The sequence below is a fragment of the Bombus vosnesenskii genome, unplaced genomic scaffold (assembly GCF_011952255.1).
Source record: "Bombus vosnesenskii isolate JDL3184/JDL3185 unplaced genomic scaffold, Bvos_JDL3184-5_v1.1 scf7180000013621, whole genome shotgun sequence".
NCBI lineage: Eukaryota > Metazoa > Arthropoda > Insecta > Hymenoptera > Apidae > Bombus > Bombus vosnesenskii.
This window is the reverse complement of record NW_022883152.1, coordinates 1-25718: the sequence shown is the minus strand read 5'-3', so window position 1 is coordinate 25718 and position 25718 is coordinate 1. Positions and strand designations below refer to the sequence as shown.

At 36.9% G+C, this 25718-nt stretch overlaps 1 protein-coding gene across 1 annotated transcript; it reads left to right on the top strand.

Moving 5' to 3' along the window:
• The first annotated feature begins 11752 nt into the window (after nucleotides 1-11752).
• LOC117238821 lies at nucleotides 11753-25266 on the top strand. Its single transcript, XM_033504032.1, has 4 exons — nucleotides 11753-11767; nucleotides 12679-12850; nucleotides 24599-24670; nucleotides 24749-25266. The coding sequence occupies exons 1-4, from the start codon at nucleotides 11753-11755 to the stop codon at nucleotides 25159-25161; spliced, it is 672 nt and encodes a 223-aa protein (XP_033359923.1). The 3' UTR covers nucleotides 25162-25266.
• The last annotated feature ends 452 nt before the right edge of the window (nucleotides 25267-25718 follow it).

Below are 25718 nucleotides of genomic sequence, written 5' to 3'. Positions count from 1 at the left end.
AATAAAGGTGTTATGAATAAAGTAAATAAAGAAGGAAAAAGGGTAACTAAGGAAAAGGATTCTAAACATTTTCAAGCTGAAGAAACGCAAGTTCAGCGAGCTCAAAGAAATAAAAAGGGAGAAAATAGGGAATCACCAGTCGAAGATATATATAAAAACTTGAATAAATACGCTAGCCATTGGATTATAATTGGATTAAAAATACTTTATTGGTTACTACATCTAATATTTGACGTAAGTAACATAGTAGGTAGTGCTGATCTTATGATTCCCCCAGGAAAATATAGATGGTATCACACTATACTATATACAAAATATTTTTGGGTTAATATGGCTGCGGCACTTTCAAAAATTTGTATTTTGAATGCTATTAGTAAGCAATTGGATAATTGGATCGATGTCAGTAAACTTGCGTCTTGGCGCAAAATAAAAACTAAAATGAAGGAAAAGAACGAAATTCTCCCCGCACAAATTAGTTTCGGACATCTAGCCAGAGAACCTATCGGTGAAGTAACAATCGAAGAGAACATGGAACCAACATGCGCAGAATATCTCGAAGATCTGTTCAATAAAATTAACACTGTACAACGAATGGCAAGAGAAAATTTGATAAAATTCAAACTAAGACCAAAAGAATATTAGGATCGACGAATCAACCCTCAAGATTTTAAAATAGGAGATTCGATATATCTACTAAAAGAACACAGTAAAGGAAAATTCTCCGATCAATATACTGGACCATACAAAGTGCTAGAAATCTTGCAGAACCAAAACGTCAAGATTGAAGTAAAAGGGATTCCGCGATTGGTGCACTTAAACAAGTTAAAACTAGCGCATAATCGAAATAAGCAATGAATAAAGCGATTTCAGTGGGCAACGTAGTGCAGTAGTATATGTTGTAGTGCTGTTCGTCGAATAATACAGATATCGAACACCTAAAAGGAAAAAGGAAAATTATTATATGTGTTTCAATTATTGCTTAAATATAAAACGTGTTAACTCAATGAACAATTAACTAGTGAAAGTGAAAGTTACCTTGTGAACAAGTGATCAACATACAAGAAAGTGTACGTGCAAGTATAGGTTATGGATCGTTGTTCGTGGAACACAATGTATGACAGCTACCTAAAATAAGTGAATAAATTAGTTTCAATTGTCTCAGTGCAAAATACAAGGTTACTAAATGTTATAACTATATTGTGGATAAATCAAAAGGAGGTGTGACACTGTTCGTCGAATAATACAGATAGCGAAAACGTAAAAAGAAAAAAAAAAGGGAAAATTATTATGTGTACTCCAATTATTGTTTGAATATACAACGTGTTGATTCAATAAATAATTAAAAGAGTGAAGGTAAAGGTGAAGTTACCTTGTGAACAAGTAATCATCATACAAGAAGGTTTACGTGCAAAATAGGTTATGGCTCCCTGTTTGCGGAACACCATGTACAACAGCCAGCTGAAAAAAAAATGAACAAATTAACTTCAACTGCCTTGATGCAAAGAGCAGCATCGCTAAATGTTATAACGGTGCTGTGGAGGCGTAGCACTGTTCATCGAATGACACAGATAGCGGAAACTTGGAAAAGAAAAGAAGTTTATTATGAGTGCTCCAATTACTGTTTGAATGTAAAACGTGTTAGTTCAACGAATAACTAAAACAGTGAAAGTGCAACTTACCTCGTGAACAATCAATCACCATACAAGGAATACCATACATGCATGGATTTCGCAGATTAACAAGAAGAAATAAAATAGCTGATAAGTATAGAAAGTGGTTAGAAAATAATTAAGATAGATTAATTGAGAGTTAGTAATAAATATAACCGGAGTAAAAGGATATTTTATTATGTAATAATCTACGTAGTATTGTTATATTATTATATCTAACATGTAGAAGCGGATTTTGTAATGCACAATAGCGGCCGCACACACAATGCATTATACACATATTAAATTAAATGAATTAAACAGTACCTTTATAGCCACAGATATAAGACGATTGAAGGCAACCGTAGTAAGTATCCAAGGCATATCGAAGAATTGGATGATGTTGTGGGAATGACCCAGGTGAGTGATGCAGCATCGAATGAGTAGAATCTGAAGAATTACAGACAATGTTAATCTAATAAATAAATTTTAACCACTAATAAGGGAACTAATTCATATCATACATAAAATAATAACAAATAGCAAGTACATGCAATAATAAATTAATAGGGAAAATAAGAAGGGTCAATAAACACAGAAATGAGTTAGAAATTAATCAAGATAGACTAACTAAATATTAACGACAAGACATGACTGAACTCGGTACAAAGGAATAAAGTTATGCTACACGAAAATAACTGGTAAAACAATACACAAAACATTAACTAAATTAAACGAGACTTACATAAATGCAAGTCACGTATAATCAAAACAATGACTATTGAAATTCGGTAACAATACAATCCATGCTATCACATTAAAGTAGCACACGGTATTGACACACACAATATCATGAAACACAAAACAATATTACAAAACACTACTAAATAAAATTATAGTGATTAACAATTAATTAGCTATTTCAACAACACGTTACTGTTGACATTAAACCAACGCCATACCAAAGAGACACGCGAGCGGCCATGTTGAAAAATTCATCGCGCGCACATACAAATAATAGCCAATGCAATATAATACAGCATCATAATACCAATGTTAGGTACTAATAAAAAAAAACAAGAAAAAAAAAGGGGAGAGAGTTAAGGAATATATATATAATAAATAACAACTAACATAATCATAACATATATATATGTCGGAGATGAAAGGAAAGCCGAAGCCTTTCCTTGGAAATCTTGGGAACATCCTCTAGTAGCTTAGCCTAGATTTTATTATAGTTGTAATTGCTTAAGATTTGTAATAAGCGAGATTGGGTTCGAGGTGACAATAGGTCGCTGAACGTAGCCACGGTCACGGGATGGATGTTTTATCTAACGGAGGTCTGGAGTGGTTGTATGTGTTTTCCGAGAAATGTGGTTGTGGCGGCATGCGGCCTCGTCAGCAGACTGGTTACAGCAAGAGGCAAAAACCTCTTAAACAGCATAACAAACAACAACCTCAACTACCTCACCACATACGAACCCACATACTGGCCCACTGACACCAACAAAATACCCGACCTTCTCGACTTCTTCATAACTAAAAATATCCCATCAAGACACGTCCAGATCAACTCCTCAGCTGATCTCTCCTCTGATCATTCTCCCGTGATAGCAACAGTCAGTTCAACAATCATCGAGAATACACCTAATGGCACCATTCACAACCAACACACCAACTGGCAGCTCTTCAGAGAAGTCTTTACACACTCAACCTCAGCCTTCACCCCACTAAAAACAAAGGAAGATATCGAAGCAGCCACGGAATACTTAAACACGAGCATAATAAACGCAATCCGCCTCTCCACACCGACAAAGCCATCTAACAGCAAACAAGAATATCCCCATTACATACTAAAAAAAATAGCAGAAAAACGAAGACTAAGAAGAGTATGGCAGACCCATAGAACACCGGAGGACAAACGCAAACTTAACAACGCAACCAGAAAGCTATCCAGAACCCTAAGAAACTATAAAAACGACTGTTTCCATAAATACCTCGCCAGCCTGTCCCCCACAGCCGACGCCAACTACTCACTATGGAAGGCCTCCAGGAAACTCACACGCCCCCCACAAATAATCCCACCTATCCGCCGTCCGCAAGGTGGATGGGCGCGAAGCCCCATAGAAAAAGCCGACCTGTTTGCAAATCACTTGTCAAAAGTATTCAAACCCCATTCCCCCCAAACCGCCGCGGACGTTACTGAATACCTGCACACCCCCTTCCAAATGTCCCCTCCTATCGAACCCTTCTCCTCTGCTGAGACTCTAGAAACAATCAGTCGCCTAAACCCCAAGAAAGCAGCAGGACACGACCTAATAGGCAATAGAGCAATCAAGGAACTTCCCACAAAAGGGATAGCACTCATCACATCGATTTTTAATGCTATCCTTCGCCTGGAACACTATCCTAAGGCTTGGAAAATCTCATTGATTACCCTCATCCCCAAACCCGGTAAACCGATATACGAAACCTGCTCCTATCGCCCAATCAGTCTTTTACCTACCCTGTCCAAACTATTCGAGAAGATGCTCACGAACCGACTCCTTCCAATCCTGGAGAACTTGAAAACACTCCCAGATCACCAATTCGGCTTCCGAAAACATCATTCTACAGTAGAGCAAATCCACCGCCTAACTCATACGATCAGCCAAACACTCGAAAAGAAAAAATATTGCTCAGCGGTCTTCCTAGACATCCAACAGGCATTCGATAAAGTATGGCATGAAGGGCTACTATACAAACTTAAAAAGATCCTACCCCACCCCTACTACTCCATCCTAAAATCTTACCTAACCAATAGGCAATTCATGGTTAAATACCTAGACGCCACTTCCGCAACATTCCCAATAGAAGCCGGCATACCCCAAGGTAGTGTCCTCGGACCCCTACTGTACTCCATCTACACTGCCGACCTACCCATATCAAATGATATAACAATAGCGACATTTGCAGACGACACAGCGCTATTAGCTTCCCACGCTGACCCGGTAATAGCCTCATCCACTCTCCAGCGAAGTCTCGACTCCATGGAAAAGTGGTTTCACAAATGGGGCTTCAAAGTCAACGAAAAGAAATCCACACATGTAACCTTCACGCTCCGAAAACAAACCTGCCCCCAGGTCACCATCAACAATGCAACAGTTCCTAGCAGGGACACAGTCCGATACCTGGGCATGACCCTGGACAGGAGACTAACGTGGAAGACACACATCTCAGATAAAAGGAAGCAACTAAAGGACAAACTAAAAAAACTCTATTGGCTCACGGGCCGACGCTCCAAACTAAATATACAGAATAAAATTACCCTCTACAAGACCGTAATAAAACCTGTCTGGACCTACGGAATCCAACTATGGGGAACAGCAAGTAACTCCAACATTGAAATACTCCAACGCTTTCAATCGAAAACGCTAAGATCCCTAATTGACGCACCTTGGTATGTAACCAATGAAACAATACACCGCGACCTCAAGATACCCACCGTCAAAGAGGAAATAGCAAAATATAGCAACAGATACAGCAAAAGAATCAACAAACACCAAAACCCCCTAATCACTGGACTACTCCATACGACGGACCAGACTCGCAGGCTGAAGAGGCACTACCCGCTAGATCTAAACGTCAGATTCACATAATTATCCAAATTAAGCATATGCACTTACTTATAATACTTATAAATTATACCTAGCTATAATAGTATTAACTTATTGTAAATAAATAGCCATGTCACTGCGCCACGCCAGAAAAATTACTGAAAATTCTCAACGCGAGAATTGATTGTAATTTCAACAAATAAATAAAAAAAAAAAAAAAAAAAAATGCGGCCTCGAGAGCGGGCCGAGCCACGTGTGATGTTGCCACGGAGGTGCCGATGCAATGGGATATACATTGTATTAGTAATCAAAACTCCAGGCAGAAACTGCCTAGCAACGGCGTTTGGAACTTTCTCGATGCTTCCAACGAGTGTGCCTAGCAACGGCGTTTGGAACCTTCTCGATGCTTCCAAACGGGTATAGAAAACAAAATGCAATCGTACAGGGAGAAAGATCTCCACGAGGCTGGTATTCTTGCGATTGCCTTGGAGAGTGATACATCGAGCATTTTCGACGATCGCATTTGCATCTAAGTTAGTTTCGCTTAGTAAGGAGTTATCCCGGTGACCGTGGATTCGTTTGAACTCAAACATTGCTAATAGTATTATTTAATTTAATTATTCGTAGATCGTATTATTCATTAGGCTTAGTGTTTGTTAGACTTATTATTAGTTGTACTTATTATTTGTTAAGCTTAGTGATAGACCTGTATATACGTGTAAATAAAATCTCGGCTTTGTGAAACGATGGCTAGTCCACATGAAGAGTCGTCGCGCGCCCAAAATTCGAATCGTGATCCGACATATATATATATAAATATATTTCAATCAATCAATTTGGAGAGTTACATATAAGTATAAACATATATGCCGAACATGTAATAACCTAGTAAATATTAGAGACAGTGCTTCCAATACTATGCAACAAATACAATATTATCAATTTATGAAATATAAGTATACATGAAGTCAAAAACTAATAGTTTAACGAATACATAAAACATACAATATTGTATTATTAAAGAAATGAAGGTTACATTGTCAGAAATATATATATATATATGTGTGCGAATTCTATCAAATCGATAATCTAAGATACATACTTAAAACTAGCCTACATTCCGGTAAAGGATAAATAAATAATTGACATTTCATTTCGTATGAATACTACACTGCCAAGAGAAATATGCATATGAATACGTATATATATATATATATATATATATATATATGTATGTGTGCGCGTATGTTTTATATTATCGAATACTCTATAAAATAAACTACTCAAAACAATAAATAACGCAATCGAAGAATTACAAAACATTAGCCATATTAAAATGACACACAACATAAATATATATATATATATATATATACGTCTATTCACACGAACAATACTTTTGTCACTTTAAAACAATATTAATAAATAAATGTTCTAATTGCGGTAGAATAAGGAAAAACGAGCGGCAGACGGAAAATTACTTCGATATCAAGCAAAACTAAAGACCCGTCGCTATAACTTTACTGATGACATTTATGAGCAGCCATGTTAGATTTATACGCGTATGGCGACAGGAATATTAGGGATTAATGGAAGTCAGTCGCGAGAAATAAATCATGAAAACACATTGTTAACACTTTTCTTTAATAAAATCTGTGCGCCACTACAAATGTGAAAAAAAAATATATATATATATATATAACCAATTAAAAGGGGAAATATAAAATTAAAATACATATATTTAACAAACATAAAATAGATATCACATTTAAAATATATATATATATATATATATATATATATATGTCGGAGATAACAGGACACCGGTGCCTTCCCTCTGAAACCTCGGGAAAATCCATAAAAACATTGTAATTAAAATCTACAGTTGTAACTAAACGATTTGCCGTCATTCTAACCAATTGTATTTGTTTGAGACTTGTGACAATGAGCTTGGGCTCAAGGCGATAATTAGTCGCCGAACGTGGCCGCGGTCAACGGGACGAACTCTCCATCTAACAAAGGCATTGAGTAAACCTATAGCTCTCCTTAAAAGAAAGATTTGTAGCGGCACGTGGCAGTAAACATTCCAACAGTTTCTGTCCCGTAGCTCGCCACACGCAGATCCTATTCTCCGGGCAGGATGTTTATCAGATGTCGACGCGTCTCCACAGTACGTGATCGGCTAGCCCGAAGACCGTCATAAACACTAATATCTAGTTACCTAAAATCCTTCAACAGATACACAGTCTTTGTCCCAGTTACGGGAAGGCAGGAGAGACCTATTTTGCCACGAGCGGCGTCTCCCACTAGCAACTTTCCCTCGAGGGCGGCTAGCATCTTTTTCTAACCACCGATATGGAGATTGACCAATTAGCAGCAACGCCAATTTCCCTTACTTTCTGAACGAAGGCTTTTCTCGACGAATCCGATGATCTCGTATCCTTAGACACACCCCATTATAGTTTTCCTCTGTGGCATCATCGGGAAGGGAAAGGCATTCTTTCTCGCGATCTCATTGATGAAAGGAGTAATTCTTTACGACCAGTGAATATTACGCGTCCGACTTAGATTTTGTGAGTACGTTCATCTATCATCCCGTCGACCGCGGATTCGTTATTGAACCTAGGATCATTGTCATTAGTCTCTCGAGTATCTAATCACCACGGTTACTTGTCCGATTCTATGGTAATCGTAATTGCACTAGCCAATGTCTTCTCTATTGCATAACGATGACGTGTAATCCAAACGAAGATTCGCTTTACGCCCCTAACCCTAATTCTAATGTAAACCCGACATATATATATATATCATACATAAAAACAAAAGACATTTAAAAGGAAAAAAATAATAATAATAAGGAACCTCTGATGGAAATGCCTCCGCAAACATTGTTCTAACATCGATCACCGAAACCTAGGGAAACAACAAAAAAGGGAGAAACATCAAAATCGCAAAAACAATCATAAGCGTACCCCCAGCGGACCACCACCCCGTGGAGGATGGCATTATAAATAAGCGAAGCAAAAAAAAGAGCAGCGCTCATTATTATTCTGGTGAACATTCTTATTACGTTCATTATTCTTCGCTCATTATTATAGTGATCACTGTTATTACCGTTCTTTATTCTTTGTTCATTATTATTGCGATCTTCGTTATTACGGTTCATAATTATTTTGTTCACTCTTTCTGTTCATTGTTACTACGTTCGTTATTGCGTTAATCTTTAGAAATTTTGTATAGTATTTTACGCTTCGGGGTCTTTAGTTTTTCGGTCAAGAAAAGAGAGCCGCGACTAAGTAAAAAGAAAATATTATCTTTGAACGCTCATTGTAATTGCGGTATTAATCCAGTTAGTAAATTGTTCTGTCTGTATCGAAATAGATAAATAAAGTAAAAGTTGATAGTAAACTATATCCGAGTTCAAGTAATAAACCGAGCAAAAACTTCGACGACCACCAGCAGCTGAGGTAATGGCGCCAGACAGCGCCTACTCCTCAAGGTAAGAAAATTAATTTTGAGAATTTCCTTCTTCTCTGATAATTTCGTTGCCCTAGAGAATCGAATTAGAACTTCCTATCATCGATCTCGTTTTATTTCCGTGAACGGTTTTGAAGATAGAATCATTGTTTAAACTTTAAACAAAAGGGTTGTCCGCTGTGTCGGCTTGTGCGAACGGTGTTTTCAGCTACTGAAACACCCACTGATCTTCGCATTCCTCCTCCCATTGTTGGCAAATTATTGCCCGTCTTTGGGCAAGGCTTGCGAAATCACACAAGTCCCACACAGAAAGGACTATTAAATACATCGTCGGGGTCAATCGAAAATTAAGAGCAATACCGGCATTGCTATTAGTCGATATTCTTGCCATCATTGCATGCGATTGTAAGAGAGATATAGCAGAACAATTTCCCTTCGAAAATTTAACCAAAGCATCGTTCGCTGTGTTGGCTTGTGCAAACGGTGTTTTCGATTATCGAAAACACCCATCGATCTTCACATTCCTCCTCCCACTGTTGGCAAAATATTGCCCGTCTTTGGGCAAGGCTTGCGAAATCACACGAGTCTCACACAGAGAGGATCGTTAGAATCATCCTCGATTATTAAACTCAAAAGGCAAAAAAATCGTGATAACAGAATCCATCGTAGTAAATGAATTGAGTTTCGGTTCTAACGGCAAACTATTACAGCGAAATTAAAAGAGAAGAAGAAGTCAAACGTAAAAATAAATTTATATAAAACAACGAAAAATCTCACATTCCTATCCAATCCAGCAACGCTAAAATATATATATCCGGCTAATAAAATATATATAAAGGAAATAATATAAGCAATTCTACATTCAAATAAAAATCCGTTGAACGAGGACAAATATTTATTGTTCCCAGCTTTAATCCTCTCCCGTGCCAGTATCCCTGCACATAGCAGGTTAGCCGAAAAGTGGAATTCGTTTACCAGTTGCATTAAGCGTCAGTTAACGCTACCCATTAAACAAAAAAAAAATAATAAAAATAAGCATTTTTTTTAAAATAATAAATAATAATATTTTGAAATAGTCCTTAGACTATTTCTGGTGGCAGCAACTACCGTATTAATTAGAAATCTAAATCAGTATTACATACTCAATAATATCATTTCAATTTATTTCCCTTCAGACTAAATTCAAACTCAACAAAAAAAAATTTTTCGGTATAATTTAAATTTAAAATTTGATCGATGTCAATAAACTAATACGTAACAAGTGCACTGCATTTGCAGTGTAAAATGGAGGTCAACGAGCGCTTAAACGTCGAAATATCTCCAACGGGAAGGAAATGACAGATAGTTTTCGTCAAAATAGCCGAAATCTTCGCGATTTGCGAGCTATTTTGCTTGTTTCGACGCTTAAACGGTAGTGCACTACATTTGCAGTGTAAAATGGAGTTCAACGAGCGCTTAAACGTCGAAATCTCTCCAGCGGGAGGGAATTCACGGCTATATTTCATCAAAGTCGACGAAATCTTCGCGATTTGTGAGCTATTTTGCTTGTTTCGACGCTTAAACAGTAGTGCATTGCATTTGCACTGTGAAATGGAGTTCAACGAGCGCTTAAACGTCCAAATATCTCCAGCGGGAGGTAATTCACGGCTATATTTCATCAAAATCGACGAAATCTTCGCGATTTGCGAGTGATTTTGCTTGTTTCGAAGCTTAAACGGTAGTGCATTGCATTTGCATTGTGAAATGGAGTTCAACGAGCGCTTAAACGTCGAAATATCTCCAACGGGAAGGAAATGACAGTTAATTTTCGTCAAAATCGACGAAATCTTCGCGATTTGCGCGCTATTTTGATTGTTTCGACGCTTAATCGGTAGTGCATTGCATTTGCATTGTAAAATGGAGTTCAACGAGCGCTTAAACGTCGAAATATCTCCATCGGGAAGGAAATGACGGCTATATTTCATCAAAATCGATGAAATCTTCGCGATTTGCGAGCGATTTTGCTATTCGACGCTTAAACGGTAGTGCATTGCATTTGCGCTGAGAAATGGTGTTCAACGAGCTCTTAAACGTCGAAATATCTCCAGCGGGAGGGAAATGACGGCTAGATTTCATCAAAATCGACGAAATCTCCGCGATTTGCGAGCGATTTTGCTTGTTTCGACGCTTAAACGGTGTTACGTATCAATTTGTTTGTTTAAATCGATCAAATCTAAGGTTGGATTTTACTGAAAAATTTTTTTTTGTAGTTGAGTTTGAGTTTTGAATTTAATCGGAAAAGAAATAAATTAAAATGATATTATTGTGTATTTAATTCCGATTTAGGTTATTAATTAATACGGTAGTTGCTGCCACCAGAAATAGTCCAAAGACTATTTCAAAAAATATTTTATATATTTTTTTTTTTATTATTTTCTTTTGCGTTTAATGGGTAGCGTTAACTGACGCTTAATGCAACTGGTAAACGAATTTCACTTTTCGGCTAACCTGCTATGCGCAGGGATACTAGCGCGGGAGAGGATTAAAGCTGGGTACAATAAATATTTTCCTCGTTGAACGGATTTTTATTTGAATGTAAAATGGTATAGGTTATTATGTATGTATATTTGGTTAGCTAGATATATATATATTTTAGCGTTGCTGGATTAGATAGGAATGTGAGATTGTTTGTTGTTTTATCTAAATTTATTTTTTCGTTTGACTTCTTCTTCTCTTTTAATTTCGCTGTTAAGACCGAACTTAATTCATTTACCCCGATGGATTCTGTCGCCACGATTTTCTTGCCTTTTGAGTTTAGCTATCGAGGATAATTCTAACGATCCTCTCTGTGTGGGACTCATGTGATTTCGCCAGCCTTGCCCAAAGACGGGTAATAATTTACCAACAGTGGGAGGAGGAAGGCGAAGATCGATGGGTGTGCTCGATAATTGAAAACACCGTTTACACGAGCCGACACAGCGAACGATCTTTTGGTTAATTTCCCGAAGGGGGGATTGTTTTGTTATATCTTTCTTATAATCGCATGCAAGAATGGCAAGAATATCGGTTAATAGCAATACCGGTATCGTTCTTGATTTTCAACTGACCCCGACGATATATTTATTAGTCCTTTCTGAGCGGGACTTGTGTGATTTCGCAAGCCTTGCCCAAAGATGGGTAATATTTTACCAACAATGGGAGGAGGAATGCGAAGATCAGTGGGTGTTTCAGTAGCTGAAAACACCGTTCGCACAAGCCGACACAACGGACAACTCCTTTGTTTAAAATTTAAGCAATATTTCTATCTTTAAAACCGTAAATGAAATCGATGATAGGAGGTTTTGATTCAATTCTCGAGGACAACGAGATTGCCAGAGAAGAAGAAAGTTTTTTAAATTTAATTTGCTTACCTTGAGGAAAAGGTGCTATCGGGTGCCATCACTCCAGCTGTCCCGGTGATCGTCGAAGGTTGTTGGGTTTATTATTTAATCTCGAATATAGTTTTCTATCAACCTTTACTTTATTAAACTATTTCGATACAAATTGAGTGACTTGCTAACTGAATTGATATCGTAATGAAGACTTAAAGTTTTACTTTATTTAATCGCGACTCTCTTCTCTTTATCGAAAAACTAAAGACCCCGAAACGCAAATACTTATACAAATTTCTAGACGCAAAGAATAATGAGCCGTAGTAACAAACGATCGCAAACTAATGAACGAATAATGAACTGAAGAACGAATAAAGAATTAAAGAACGCCGCGCTATGTTGCATCGCTTATTTATAATGCCATCCCCCACGGGGTGGTGGTCCGCTGGGGGTACGCTTCCGTGGGAATCGGGATGTTGCAGTTTGGGCTTCTTGGAATCGTACGTGACAAAATGTAAATTTCATATTTTGACTTAGTTTTTTATCAGTCCTGTGTTTCCGCTGAGCTAGCGTCTAGGAGATTTGAAGCATTCCACGCTGATCTAGTCCGTTCCGCGAGAAACTTCCACGTGCTGTACCGTGGGAATTACCGGTGTTTCTTCGGCGCGTGGAAGGGCTGGTGGCTGCAGCATCATTATCATTTTAAAGTTTGCTCGGGCAACACGCGCAACTCCGCTGCTCTCCCATAACAAAGACCTCCTCCTTCGAATTGTTTTGCGTAAGTTTGGATGTTTGCATATTAAGATTGTTTTGTGATTTTGATTGTTTTTCCCTTTTTTGCTATTTCCTTAGGCTTTGGTGATCGACGTTCGAACCATGTTTGCCGAGTCGTTTCTATCAGAGGTTCCTTTCCAGACTTCTCTGGTACGTATTTAGTCTTATTTTTAGTTCGTTTGGTTCGTCCTGTTTCGTTTTATTTAAAATATACCGTGTTGTTTCCAGCCCAAGCGAAAGAGGGATTCCGAAGAGCCCATGGGCGACTCGGGGGAACCCATCAAGCGCATGCGGCCTTGTGATGGACCACGAGTGTCGGGGAGTTTGGAGGAACTGTTTTACATTGGTGCCGAGGATGTGTCGAAATTGGGTTTTGACGATTTGGTTACTTTCGACGAGAATTTCTTCGATGCGGAGACCGTCATATTGGAAAGGGAACCCCCTCTGGTTGAAATCGTCGATACCGAGCGTTGCGTGAAAGTTCGTTTTGCGAATGAAATTCCCGAAGAGGTTTTGGAGGCGCATCTTCGTCACCATGCTTCTGGGAGAAAGGGAATTTCCCCTGTTGTGCGCTATTGGTGTATGTGTGAGTTCAGCGAACTTTATCCCGGAGCTCCTTGCTTCGATTTTGATTTATTGTAGCTGCTTCAATTTCGTTGGTTCGCTGTTTTGATGTTCCTTATTATTATTAATTTTGACATATTTTGTTTTGTGTTCAATGTGTGTATATATATATATATATGTATATATATATATTTTTTTTTTTTTAAGTCTGATAGTGTTAGGTTATCTATTTTACATTTGTTAATTAATTTTTTAATTTTTATATTTCCCCCCTTTTATTTAAATATATATATATATATTTTTACATTTGTAGTTGCCCATAAAATTTATTAAAGAAAAGTGTTAACAATGTGTTTTCATGATTTGTTTCTCGCGCCTGACTTCCATTAATCCCTAATATTCCTGTAGCCATGATGCGTGTAAATCCAACATGGCCGCTCATAAATGTCATCAGTAAAGTTTTTAGTGACGGGTCTTTAGTTTTGTTTGATATCGAAGTAATTTTTCGTCTGTCGCTCGTTTTTCCTTATTCTACCGCAATTAGGACATTTATTTATTAATATTATTTTAAAGTGACAATAGTATAACTCGTGTGAATATACGTATATATATATGTTTATGTTGTGTGTCACTTCAGTATAGCTAATGTTTTGTAATTCTTCGATTGCATTATTTATTGTTTCGAGTAGCTTATTTTATAGAGTATTCGATAATATAAAACATATGCACTCACACCTACATATATATATATATATACGTATTTATATGCATATCTCTCTTGCCCATATAGTGTTCATACGAAATGAAATGTTAATTATTTATTTTATATTAATTTCTTTTAATAAGATAGAACACGCACACGCACGCGTATATATGTATATATTTCTGGCAAAGTGATTTTCATTCAGATTCTTTAGTGATATAGTGTCGTGTATTTGAGGTTATGTGTCAATCATTTGATTTCATATATACATATATATCTTGTAGTGTGACAACATAGTATTGAGGGTTTTGTTTCTAGATTATTGTGCGTTTAATGTGTGTTTACATATTTGTGTTTGATGATAAAATTTCTGTATGCAATTCCTCAAGACGTTGCGATGTTAATTATTTTGAGCGTTTGGGCTATCGACAGGTTGTCGCTTAGTCCCAAGTGTTGCGTTGTGTGTTCTATTTCTTTTGTAGATTATTAATAGTAGTTTTAGTTTAGAAAAATAAATTATTTATATGTTTATATAGAGACATGCATGTTTCATAATGTAGTTCTTATTTTATAATGCTTTACCGGCATGTAGGCTAGTTTTAAGTATGTATTTTAGATTGTAGAATGCACAGAGATTAGTAGTAGGTTAGAATATAGATTTTTATAAGTTTGTATAGAGACATGCATGTTTCGTAGCGTAGTTCTTATTTTATAACTCTTTACCGGAACGTAGGCTAGTTTTAAGTATGTATCTTAGATTATCGAAAGAGCATACATTAATAGTAGTTTAGTTTAGAATATAATTTATATATTTATATGTCGGGTTTACATTAGAATTAGGGTTAGGGGCGTGAAACGAATCTTCGTTTGGGTTACACGTTGTCGTTATGCAATGGAGAAGACATTGACTAGTGCAAATACGATTATTATAGAACCGGACAAGTAACCGCGGTAGTTAGGTGCTCGAGATACTAATGACAATGATCCTAGGTTCAATAACGAATCCGCGGTCGACGGGATGATAGATGAACGTACTCACAAAATCTAAGTCGGACGCGTAATATTCACTGATCGTAAAGAATTACTCCTTTCATCAATGAGATCGCGAGAAAGAATGCCTTTCCCGTCCCGATGATGCCACAGAGGAAAACTATAACGGGGTGTGTCTAAGGATACGAGATCATCGGATTCGTCGAGAAAAGCCTTCGTTCAGAAAGTAAGGGAAATTGGCGTTGCTGCTAATTGGTCAATCTCCATATCGGTGGTTAGAAAAAGATGCTAGCCGCCCTCGAGGGAAAGTTGCTAGTGGGAGACGCCGCTCGTTGAAAAATATGTCTCCCCTATCTTCCCGTAGTTGGGACTGAGACTGTTTGTCTGTTTGAAGGACTTTAGTTAACTAAACCTTAAGATTTATAACGGGCCCTCGGGCTAGCCGAACATGTACTGCGGAGACGCATCGACATCTGGCAATCATCTTACTCGAAGAATAGTGTCTGCGTGTGGCCAACCACGGGACAGAAACCGTTGGAATGTTTACTGTCGCGTGTCGCCACGAATATTTCTTTTAAGGAGAGCTATAGAATTACTCCATACCTTTGTTAGGCAAAGCGTTCATCCCGTGACCGCGGCTACGTTCGGCGACTGACTGTCGCCTCGAGCCCAAGCTCATTATCACGACTCTCGAACAATTACAATCGGGTTGAATAACTACAATTGTTCAATTACAGCTATAGTAGACTCTAGGTTACAATGTTGCGGGATTATCCAAAATTCCAAAGGCTCCGGTGTTCTTTCATCTCCGACATATATATAGACATGCATGTTTCGTAATGTAGTTCTTATTTTATAATTCTTTACCGGAACGTAGGCTAGTTTTAAGTATGTATCTGTTTAATAGAATGCGCACACATATATATATGTTTCTGACAATGTAACTTTTATTTCTTTAATAATACAATATTGTATGTTTTATGTATTCGTTAGACTATTAGTTTTTAACTTTGTATATACTTATATTTCACAAATTGATAATATTGTATTTATTGCATAGTATTATAAGCGCTAACTCTAATAGTTACTAATTTATTACGTGCCTAGCATATATGTTTATACTTATATGTAACTCTTCAAGTTGATTGATTAAAATATATTTATATATACTCGTATTTCTGGCGTTTCAATTATTTCCCTTTCCGTAGTTATTCTTATTTCCTAGTTTATTTGTTTGGTTCGTAACTCGTTCAATCCGTTAGCTGGTTTTATTTATTTTATTTTATTTTATACCGATTGGATTTATTAGTCGCCCTCGCTTTGTTAATCCTTCCTTTAGTTTCGTAGCGCCGTGTGTTCGTTTGTGTATTCAAATCTTTATTCGCGCGTTTTGTATAGAATAGTTTTCTTGTTCTCGTTACGGCGCGTGCGGAGCGCGGGGCGTGACACCCCCGCCCTTGGAGTTCAAATTTCCAAAGGAAATTTGACTGATGGTGTCTCTGAGTTTGCTCAAGGCGGACGTAGATGTCGCTTGTTGTTGAGTGACTACCGATGTTATCGCCCTTCATTCCCAGGATGTTTACTGTTCCAGGGATGATTGTTTTTCCTGTCGCTCCTCTGGCCAATGTGTTTAAGACTGCAGTTTTTTCTGCCGGGAACATGACGTGGTCCCGTAGTGCATCGAAGTCTTTTTGGGTGTATATTCCGCTCGTGGCCAACGACGATGGTGCTGAATATTGCCACGTTTGGCGTACGTCCGGGCGGAGTTTGTGTGGTGCGATTCCCTTGCCAAACGGGTAGCTCCGAGTAGCATTTTGTTGTATGTCGTACTTTTACTTGTACCGGAATGCTTTTGACTATATGGACCGCTTCTCCTGCGATCAGAGCCATGTGTCCTGGGTTTTGGTTATGGTGTATGCAAATTCGTCGGGCGGTAAGTTTGCCAAGCTTAAAGCGTTCTCTATTAGTTTCTTCTGTGTGGTGCGTCTTTGTGTCGGTATATCATGGTATAATGTTGTCATTTGTCATTTTACTTTCGAGTTTATTAGAAATAAGAATAACCTTTTATTATTATTAATATATATATATAGAAAAAGAAAATTTTTATATTTATATGTATTTTTTTCTCTTTTTTTTTCTTATTGTTAAAACCTTTGTTTTATTTTAGGTTTTACGTACATGTTATCAGTGAAAATAAATATTATGAATGCTACCTGGGTTATAATTATATACATATATGCATACGTATTGGTAAGTAATATAGATGAGATTTGTTTTATCGTTATAAATATATAAGTATACATTATCAATAGGAATAGATATTACAATTATAGCTTGTCTTTGAATATATATATATATATATATATATGTGCGTGTAATGGTAAATATGACGACTTATTTTACGAGTCACTTGCATTATCAATGGAAGTGAGTGTTATAAATATCGCCTACTTTACAACATGCGTGTATATATATTGGTAAACATAAGTGAAAATTATATGTATAGTTATAGATGTTGTTTGTTTACAGATGGATAGCAAAAGTATTTGGTTTCGTGAGTGGCGTACAGGTGCTTTACAGTTCTACGGTGCGGATTGCTATTCCTTGGACTAAAAAAAAATTCTTTCGATGTCTGTCAGGTTTTTGTAAACGAGCATGCATGGAAGGATTTTCTGCAGAGATTCAAAATGCTCTCTAGATTCCTCGTGAAACGTCTGGACAACACCTACATGTTCTTCCATCCGTCGTTCAGAGAATGGTTGATGAATTCGCCATCAGTTCTGTACACACATACAAAAATAGTTAATATATATATATATATTATATTTTTTTTTTTTTTTATATATATGTTTCATTCGGACCTGTTCCTTGTATGAATACTGTATCTCTGTATATAATATAATATATATAATATGTTATGATTATGTTAGTTGTTATTTATTATATATATTTTCCTTAACTCTCTCCCCTTTTTTTTTCTTGTTTTTTTTTATTCGTACCTAACATTGCTATTATGATGCTGTATTACATTGTATTGGCTATTATTTGTGATGAGGTGCGTATGTGTGGGGTACGCGCGACGAATTTTTCAACATGGTCGCTTGCGTGTATCGTTGGTTTAATGTCAACAGTAGCGTGTTGTTGAAATAGCTAATTAATTGTTAATTACTATAATTTTATTTAGTAATGTTTCTGTAATATTGTTTTGTGTATTATGATATTGTGTATGTCAATACCGTGTGCTACTTTAATGTGATAGCATGGATTGTGTTGTTACCGAATTTCAATAGTCATTGTTTTGATTATACGTGACTTGCATTTATATGGATCTTGTTTAATTTAGTTAATGTTTTTTGTGTATTGTGTTACCAGATATTTTGTGTAGCGTAACTTTATTCTTTTGCACCGAGTTCAGTCATGTTGTTAATATTTAGTTAGTCTATCTTGATTAATTTCTAACCTATTCCTGTGTTTATTAACCTTTCTTATTTTCCCTATTAATTTATTATTGCATGTACTTGCTATTTGCTATTATTTTGTGTATGATATGAATTGGTTTCTTTATTAGTGATTAAAATCTACTTGTTAGATTAATATTGTCTGTAATTCTTCAGATTCTACTCTTTCGATGCTGCATCACTTACCTGGATCGTTCCCGCAACATCATCCGATTCTTTGATATGCCTTGGATACTTACTACGGCTGCCTTCAATCGTCTTATATCTGTGGTCATAAAGGTGGTGTTTAATTTATTTAATTCAATATATATATATAATGCATTGTATGTGCGACCGCTATTGTGCATTACAAATTAACATCACAATACTACGTAGATTATTACATAATAAAATATCCTTTTACTCCGGTTATATTTATTACTAACTCTCAATTAATCTATCTTAATTATTTTCTAACCACTTTCTATACTTATCAGCTATTTTATTTCTTCTTGTTAATCTGCGAAATCCATGCATGTACACTTCCTTGTATGGTGATTGATTGTTCACGAGGTAAGTTGCACTTTCACTGTTTTAGTTATTCGTTGAACTAACACGTTTTACATTCAAACAGTAATTGGAGCACTCGTAATAAACTTCTTTTCTTTTTCCAAGTTTTCGCTATCTGTGTCATTCGACGAACAGTGCCACGCCTCCACAGCACCGTTATAACATTTAGCGATGCTGCTCTTTGCATTAAGGCAACTGAAGTTAATTCGTTCGTTTATTTTCAGCTGGTGCATGGTGTTCCGCAAGCAGGGAGCCATAACCTATTTTGCACGTAGACCTTCTTGTATGATGATTACTTGTTTACAAGGTAACTTTCACTTCCACTCTTTTAATTATTTATTGAATCGACACGTTGTATATTCAAACAATAATTGGAGTACACATAATAATTTTCCCTTTTTTTCTTTTTAGGTTTTCGCTATCTGTATTATTCGACGAACAGTGTCACACCTCCTTTTGATTTATCCATAATATAGTTATAACATTTAATAACCTTGTATTTTGCACTGAGACAATTGAAGATGATTTATTCGCTTATTTTAGGTAGCTGTCACACATTGTGTTCCACGAACAAGGACCCATAACCTATACTTGCACGTACACTTTCTTGTATGTGGATCACTTGTTCACAAGGTAACTTTCACCTTCGCTAGTTAATTGTTCATTGAGTTAACACGTTTTATATTTAAGCAATAATTGAAACACGTATAATAATTTTCCTTTTTCCTTTTAGGTGTTCGGTATCTGCGTTATTCGACGAACAGCACTATAACATATACTACCGCACTACGTTGCCCACTGAAATCGCTTTATTCATTGCTTATTTCGGTTATGCGCTAGTTTTAACTTGTTTAAGTGCACCGTTCGCGGAATCCCTTTTACTTCGATCTTGACGTTTTGGTTCTGCAAGATTTCTAGCACTTTGTATGGTCCAGTATATTGATCGGAGAATTTTCCTTTACTGGGTTCTTTTAGTAGATATATCGAATCTCCTGTTTTAAAATCTTGAGGGTTAATTCGTCGATCGTAAGTCTTAGTTTGAATTTTATCAAATTTTCTCTTGCCATTCGTTGTACAGTGTTAATTTTATTGAACAGATCTTCGAGATATTCTGCGCATGTTGGTTCCATGTTCTCTTCGATTGTTACTTCACCGATAGGTTCTCTGGCTAGATGTCCGAAACTAATTTGTGCGGGGAGAATTTCGTTCCTTTCCTTCATTTTAGTTTTTATTTTGCGCCAAGACGCAAGTTTACTGACATCGATCCAATTATCCAATTGCTTGCTAATAGCATTCAAAATACAAATTTTTGAAAGTGCCGCAGCCATATTAACCCAAAAATATTTTGTATATAGTATAGTGTGATACCATCTATATTTTCCTGGGGGAATCATAAGATCAGCACTACCTACTATGTTACTTACGTCAAATATTAGATGTAGTAACCAATAAAGTATTTTTAATCCAATTATAATCCAATGGCTAGCGTATTTATTCAAGTTTTTATATATATCTTCGACTGGTGATTCCCTATTTTCTCCCTTTTTATTTCTTTGAGCTCGCTGAACTTGCGTTTCTTCAGCTTGAAAATGTTTAGAATCCTTTTCCTTAGTTACCCTTTTTCCTTCTTTATTTACTTTATTCATAACACCTTTATTTTTCTCTACCTTTTCAGAATAAATAGTTTCACTGGAAGTGCTTATTATAATTAAATTATTATTTATTTGTATGAAACGTTTAGGAATATTTTTGGTAGATTTAGAATTATTCCTTGAATTTTTATTACAAACCTTTTTGCTTATAGATTCTGTTTTGGATTTAGGAATAGCTATATTTTTATTTTCTATAGTGTGATCTTTCTTGCAATTTAACGATTTGGCTTTGAGCTCAATAAAGTTTCCTTCTGATGGCTTTATAGAAGTTTTTGAGTGAGATGCACTCGCTATCTCTTTTCCTATTATGGTTGAAACATTCACGAAATTCGCGGAGTCTTGCTTTTCATGGAGTCGAGCGTGGAGAGGCAATTCGCATTTCCCAGCGGGTCCAATATCTCTGTGATGTTAGGCAGTGGATAAGCGTTGCCTGTCGTCTCGTCGTTCAATTTCCTAGTTTCTGCATCGTCTGAAAGTTCTTTGGCACTAATATTATTTATCTTGTTTGGTAACTCAGAAAATTTCTCACTCATGATCCTGTCTATGGCACCGTGCGTCCTCTTATTATTTAACGTGACATTATTCCTTATCACAGCAACGGAATGATGTTTGTATTGAAAAGTTGATTGGTTGAAATGATCAGCATCTCTCTTTTGATTTAGATCTCTATCGAGGTATTTATTTATGCATTTTTCTTCCCAAATTATTGCTCTTGTTTCTTTCCTGACATTTTCTTCTATTCCCGGGTTGTTTAGATGTTTCCGCGACGGCGGTACAAATCTCCAGTTCTGGCGGTTGTTTACAGTATAAATACTATTGTATGGTGGATGAACGTTGTTTTGGTTATAATTATCCGAAGGTGTCGGATGTCGGTATCGAATTCTATTGTTCACTTGTTTTAATTCTCGCGTTGCTTTCACGGCTTGGCGGTACGCATCGTCCAAGGATTGGTATCCTGCTATCTTTACTCGTAAATACACCTCGTTTGGGAGCCCCTTAACGAAAGCTTCCCTCGTGTCTCGATCTATCCTATCTTGAAATACGGTGCCGTACTCGTACCTTTCCCCGTTCATTATCGCCAGTCTGAGATCTTTGACGCGTTCTATGTAGTCCAAAATATCTTCTCCCGGTCGTTGAAATATTGTAGCTAATTCCCCTTTATATTCGTTAACCGTTTTTCCCGGACCGAACATATCTTTTAATTTAGTCCCGAAATCGTTTAAACTTATTACTTCTGTGTCTTCTATGGCGAGAAACGCGTGCCCGCGAAGCTTATTTGTTAATAATTTTACTAACTGAGATTCTTGATGCTTAGGAACCATGTTTCGTGCGCGCTCGCATGCTCTTAAAAATCGAAATACCGAGGGTCGATGTCCGTCGAACACTGGTACTGTCTCTATGGCATCTTTTAACTTAATTGATTGGGGATTAACTTCTATCGGTATTGTCGCTTGGGAAATTATCGGCGATGATACGGGTGTCTTGCTTTCTTTTTTTATTTTCAGTGAACGCACATCGTCTTGTAATTTATTCATGTTGTACTCATGTCGCGAAAATTCGCATCCCATGCTTTGAGTTTTTCCGATAACATCAAGATCATGTCTTTGTCCAACGATTCTAATTTAGTCGACATTATTTCTTAGGTATATATTTTATCGATAATCGTAACAACTTTAATCCTTTGTGGAGCGAATCGAACCGTTTAAACCAACTTTAATCCTCCGTGAAGCGGATCCCACCGCTGCCACCAAAAATTTATAACTACTAATCTGTTACGTATCTATTTGTTTAAATCGATCAAATCTTAAGTTTAAATTTTACTGAAAATTTTTTTTTTTTATAGTTTGAGTTTGAATTTAATCTGAAGGGAAATAAATTGAAATGATATTTCTGTGTATTTAATACTGATTTAGATTTCTAATTAATACGGTAGTTGCTGCCACCAGAAATAGTCTAAGGACTATTTGAAAATATTTTACTTTTATTATTTTCTTTTACGTTTAATGGGTAGCGTTAACTGACGCTTAATGCAACTGGTAAATGAATTTCACTTTTCGGCTAACCTGCTATGCGCAAGGATACACGGGAGAGGATTAAAGCTGGGTACAATGAATATTTTTCCTCGTTGAACGGATTTTTATTTCGACGTAGAATTGCTTAGGTTATTGTATATATATTTTATTAGCTGGATATTTATATTTTAGCGTTGCTTGATTGGATAGGAACGTAAGATTTTTCGTTGTTTTATATAAATTTATATTTACGTTTGACTTCTTCTTCTTTTTTAATTTCGCTGTAGTAGTTTGCCGTTAGAACCGAAACTCAATTCATTTACTACGATGGATTCTGTTACCACGATTTTCTTGCCTTTTGAGTTTAATAATCGAGGATGATTCTAACGATCCTCTCTGCGTGGAACTCGTGTGATTTCGCAAGCCTTGCCCAAAGACGGGTAATATTTTACCAACAGTGGGAGGAGGAATGCGAAGATCGATGGCTGTTTTCGATAATCGAAAACACCGTTTGCACAAGCCAACGCAGCGAACGATCTTTTGGTTAAATTTTCGAAGGGAAATTGTTCTGTTATTTCTCTCTGACAGTCGCATGCAATGATGGCAAGAATATCGGTTAATAGCAATGCCGGTATTGTTCTTAATTTTCGATCGATTCCGACGATGTATTTAATAGCCCTTTCTGTGCGGGACTTGTGTGATTTCGCAAGCCTTGCCCAAAGACGGGTAATATTTTAACAACAGTGGGAGGAGGAATGCGAAGATCAGCGGATGTTTCAGTAGCTGAAAACACCGTTCGCACAAGCCGACACAGCGGACAACCCATTTTATTTAAAGTTTAAACAATGATTCTATCTTCAAAACCGTTCACGGAAATAAAACGAGATCGATGATAGGAAGTTTTAATTCGATTCTCGAGGGCAACGAAATTACCAGAGAAGAAGGAAATTTTCAAAATTAATTTTCTTACCTTGAGGAGTAGGTGCTGTCTGGTGCCATTACCTCAGCCGCTCCGGTGGTCGTCGAAGTTTTTGTTGGGTTTATTATTTGAACTCGAATGTAGTTTATTATCAACTCTTACTTTATTTATCTATTTTAATACAGACTGAGCAATTTACTAACTGGATTAATACCGCAATTACAATGCGCGTTTGTGTCTAAACGATGAAATGAGGACTTCAAAGATAAAATTTTCTTTTACTTAGTCGCGACTCTCTTTTCTTTACCGAAAAAACTAAAGACCCCGAAACGCAAAATACAATACAAAATTTCTAAACGCAGTGATGAGCGCAATAACGAACGCAAAGAATAATGAGCCGTAATAACAAACGATCGCAAGAATTATGAACAAACTAATGAACGCCGCGCTATGTTGCTACGCTTATTTATAATGCCATCCCCCACGGGGTGGTGGTCCGCTGGGGGTACGCTTCCGTGGGAATCGGGATGTTGCAGTTTGGGCTTCTTGGAATCGTACGTGACAAAATGTAAATTCCGTATTTCGACTTAGTTTCTATCAGTCCGGTGTTTCTGCTGAGCTAGCGTCTAGGAGATTTGAAGCATTCCACGCTGATCTAGTCCGTTCCGCGAGAAACTTCCACGTGCTGTACCGTGGGAATTACCGGTGTTTCTTCGGCGCGTGGAAGGGCTGGTGGCTGCAGCATCATTATCATTTCAATGTTTGCTCGGGCAACACGCGCAACTCCGCTGCTCTCCCACAACAACGACCTCCTTCGTTGAGTTATTTTTCGTAAGTTTGGATATTCGCATATTATGGTTGTTTTGTGATCTTAATGTTTTTTCCCTTTTTTGTTGTTCCCCTAGGCTTCGGTGATCGACGTTCGGACAATGTCTGCGGAGGCATTTCCATCAGAGGTTCCTTTCCAGACTTCCCTGGTACGTATTTAGTCGTGTTTTTAGTCTGCTTGATTCGTTCTGTTTCGTTTTATTTAGAATATACCGTGTTGTTCTCAGCCCAAGCGAAAGAGGGATTCCGAAGAACCCATGGGCGACTCGGGAGGATCCATCAAACGCAGCGGCCCTGTGATAAACCACGAGTATCAGAGTGGTTGGAGGAACTATTCAACATTGATGCCGAGACCGTGTCGAAATTGGGCTTTGACGATTTGGTTACTTTCGACGAGAATTTCTTCGATGCAGAGACCGTCGTATTGGAGAGGGAACCCCCTCTGGTTGAAATCGTTGATACCGATCGTTGCGTGAAAGTTCGTTTTGCTAATGAAATTCCCGAAGAGGTTTTGGAGGCACATCATCGTCACCATGCTTCTGGGAGAAAGGGAATTTCCCCTGTTGCGCGCTATTGGTGTATGCGTGAGTTCAGCGAACTTTATCCCGGAGCTCCTTGCTTCGATTTTGATTTAGTGTAGCTGCTTCAATTTCGTTGGTTCGCTGTTTGATGTTCCTTATTATTATTAATTTTTTGATATATTTTGTTTTGTGTTCAATATATATATATATATATTTTAAATGTGATAGTGTTAGATTATCTATTTTTTTTTTAATTTTATATTGCCCCCCTTTTTAATTAATTATATATATATATATATATTTACATTTGTAGTTGCGCATAAAATTTATTAAAGAAAAGTGTTAACAATGTGTTTTCATGATTTGTTTCTCGCGCCTGACTTCCATTAATCCCTAATATTCCTGTCGCCATGATGCGTGTAAATCCAACATGGCCGCTCATAAATGTCATCAGTAAAGTTTTTAGTGACGGGTCTTTAGTTTTGTTTGATATTGAAGTAATTTTTGTCTGTCGCTCGTTTTTCCTTATTCTACCGCAATCAGGACATTCACTTATTAATATTGTTTTAAAGTGACAATAGTATAACTCGTGTGAATATACGTACATATATATATGTTTATGTCGTGTGTCACTTCAGTATGGCCAAAGCTTTGCAATTCCTCGATTGCGTTATTT

Excerpts from the sequence above, each read along its gene's own strand:
- LOC117238821 (XM_033504032.1), top strand. Across the intron at positions 12,851-24,598 it reads CCTCCTTCGAATTGTTTTGC|GCTTCGGTGATCGACGTTCG; the intron begins GTAAGTTTGGAT and ends TTGTTCCCCTAG. Across the intron at positions 24,671-24,748 it reads TTCCTTTCCAGACTTCCCTG|CCCAAGCGAAAGAGGGATTC; the intron begins GTACGTATTTAG and ends TGTTGTTCTCAG.